At 54.8% G+C, this 672-nt stretch overlaps 1 protein-coding gene across 1 annotated transcript; it reads right to left on the reverse strand.

Moving 5' to 3' along the window:
- Nucleotides 1-13: 13 nt before the first annotated feature.
- Nucleotides 14-653, reverse strand: LOC103399527 (solute carrier family 13 member 3-like; the record flags this gene model as incomplete). Its single annotated transcript, XM_008338204.2, has 2 exons — nucleotides 350-653; nucleotides 14-215 (listed from the first exon to the last, which is right to left on the reverse strand). Coding segments are annotated over exons 1-2 (438 nt in total), but the record flags the coding sequence as incomplete, so codon positions are not given.
- Nucleotides 654-672: the final 19 nt, after the last annotated feature.

The raw sequence follows: 672 nt of genomic DNA on the forward strand, positions 1-672 counted from the left end.
TATATGTGTTTCTATATGTATGTATATTGTACCTACCATCCACGGCTTCGTTGTCGGGATGGTTCGCAGACTTGGACATTTTCTTCAGCGTCTCCAGGTCTCCAAACAGACTCTCCAGAATGGCGTTAGCGATGGGAAGCATCATGGCCGTCGTGGCCGTGTTGCTGAGCCACATGGACAGGAAGGACGACGTCATCATCATCCCCAGGATGAGCCTGGGATTGGATAAAGGGAAGACATCGGTGAACACTTCAGTCAAAGACGTTGGTCGACACCGGTCGACAACGACGCTAACCAGGAGTTAACTCAAAGCCGAGCTTTAACCGTCGTACGACCGACGTGGCCTCACCAGGCGGGTTTGACTCCAACGATACTGAGGACCTTCAGGGCGATCCTACGGTGCAGACCCCACTCCTCGATGGACGACGCCATGATCAGGCCGCTGAGGAACAGGAAGTTGGTCTCCAGGAAGTACTGAGGGCACAGGGACTTGGACGGCAGAATTCCCAGTGTTGGGAAAAGGCAGACGGGGAGCATGGCCGTGACCGCCAGAGGGAGCGCCTCCGTGCACCAGTACATGGCCATCAGCACCACCACGTACAGACATTTTCCTTCCTGGAAAGGCAGAGCAGGAAGTGACCACGAACGTGGCGGCAACGTTCAGAGAAATAT

This window comes from Cynoglossus semilaevis, unplaced genomic scaffold, assembly GCF_000523025.1.
Source record: "Cynoglossus semilaevis isolate Cse_v1.0 unplaced genomic scaffold, Cse_v1.0 C18966782, whole genome shotgun sequence".
Taxonomy (NCBI): domain Eukaryota; kingdom Metazoa; phylum Chordata; class Actinopteri; order Pleuronectiformes; family Cynoglossidae; genus Cynoglossus; species Cynoglossus semilaevis.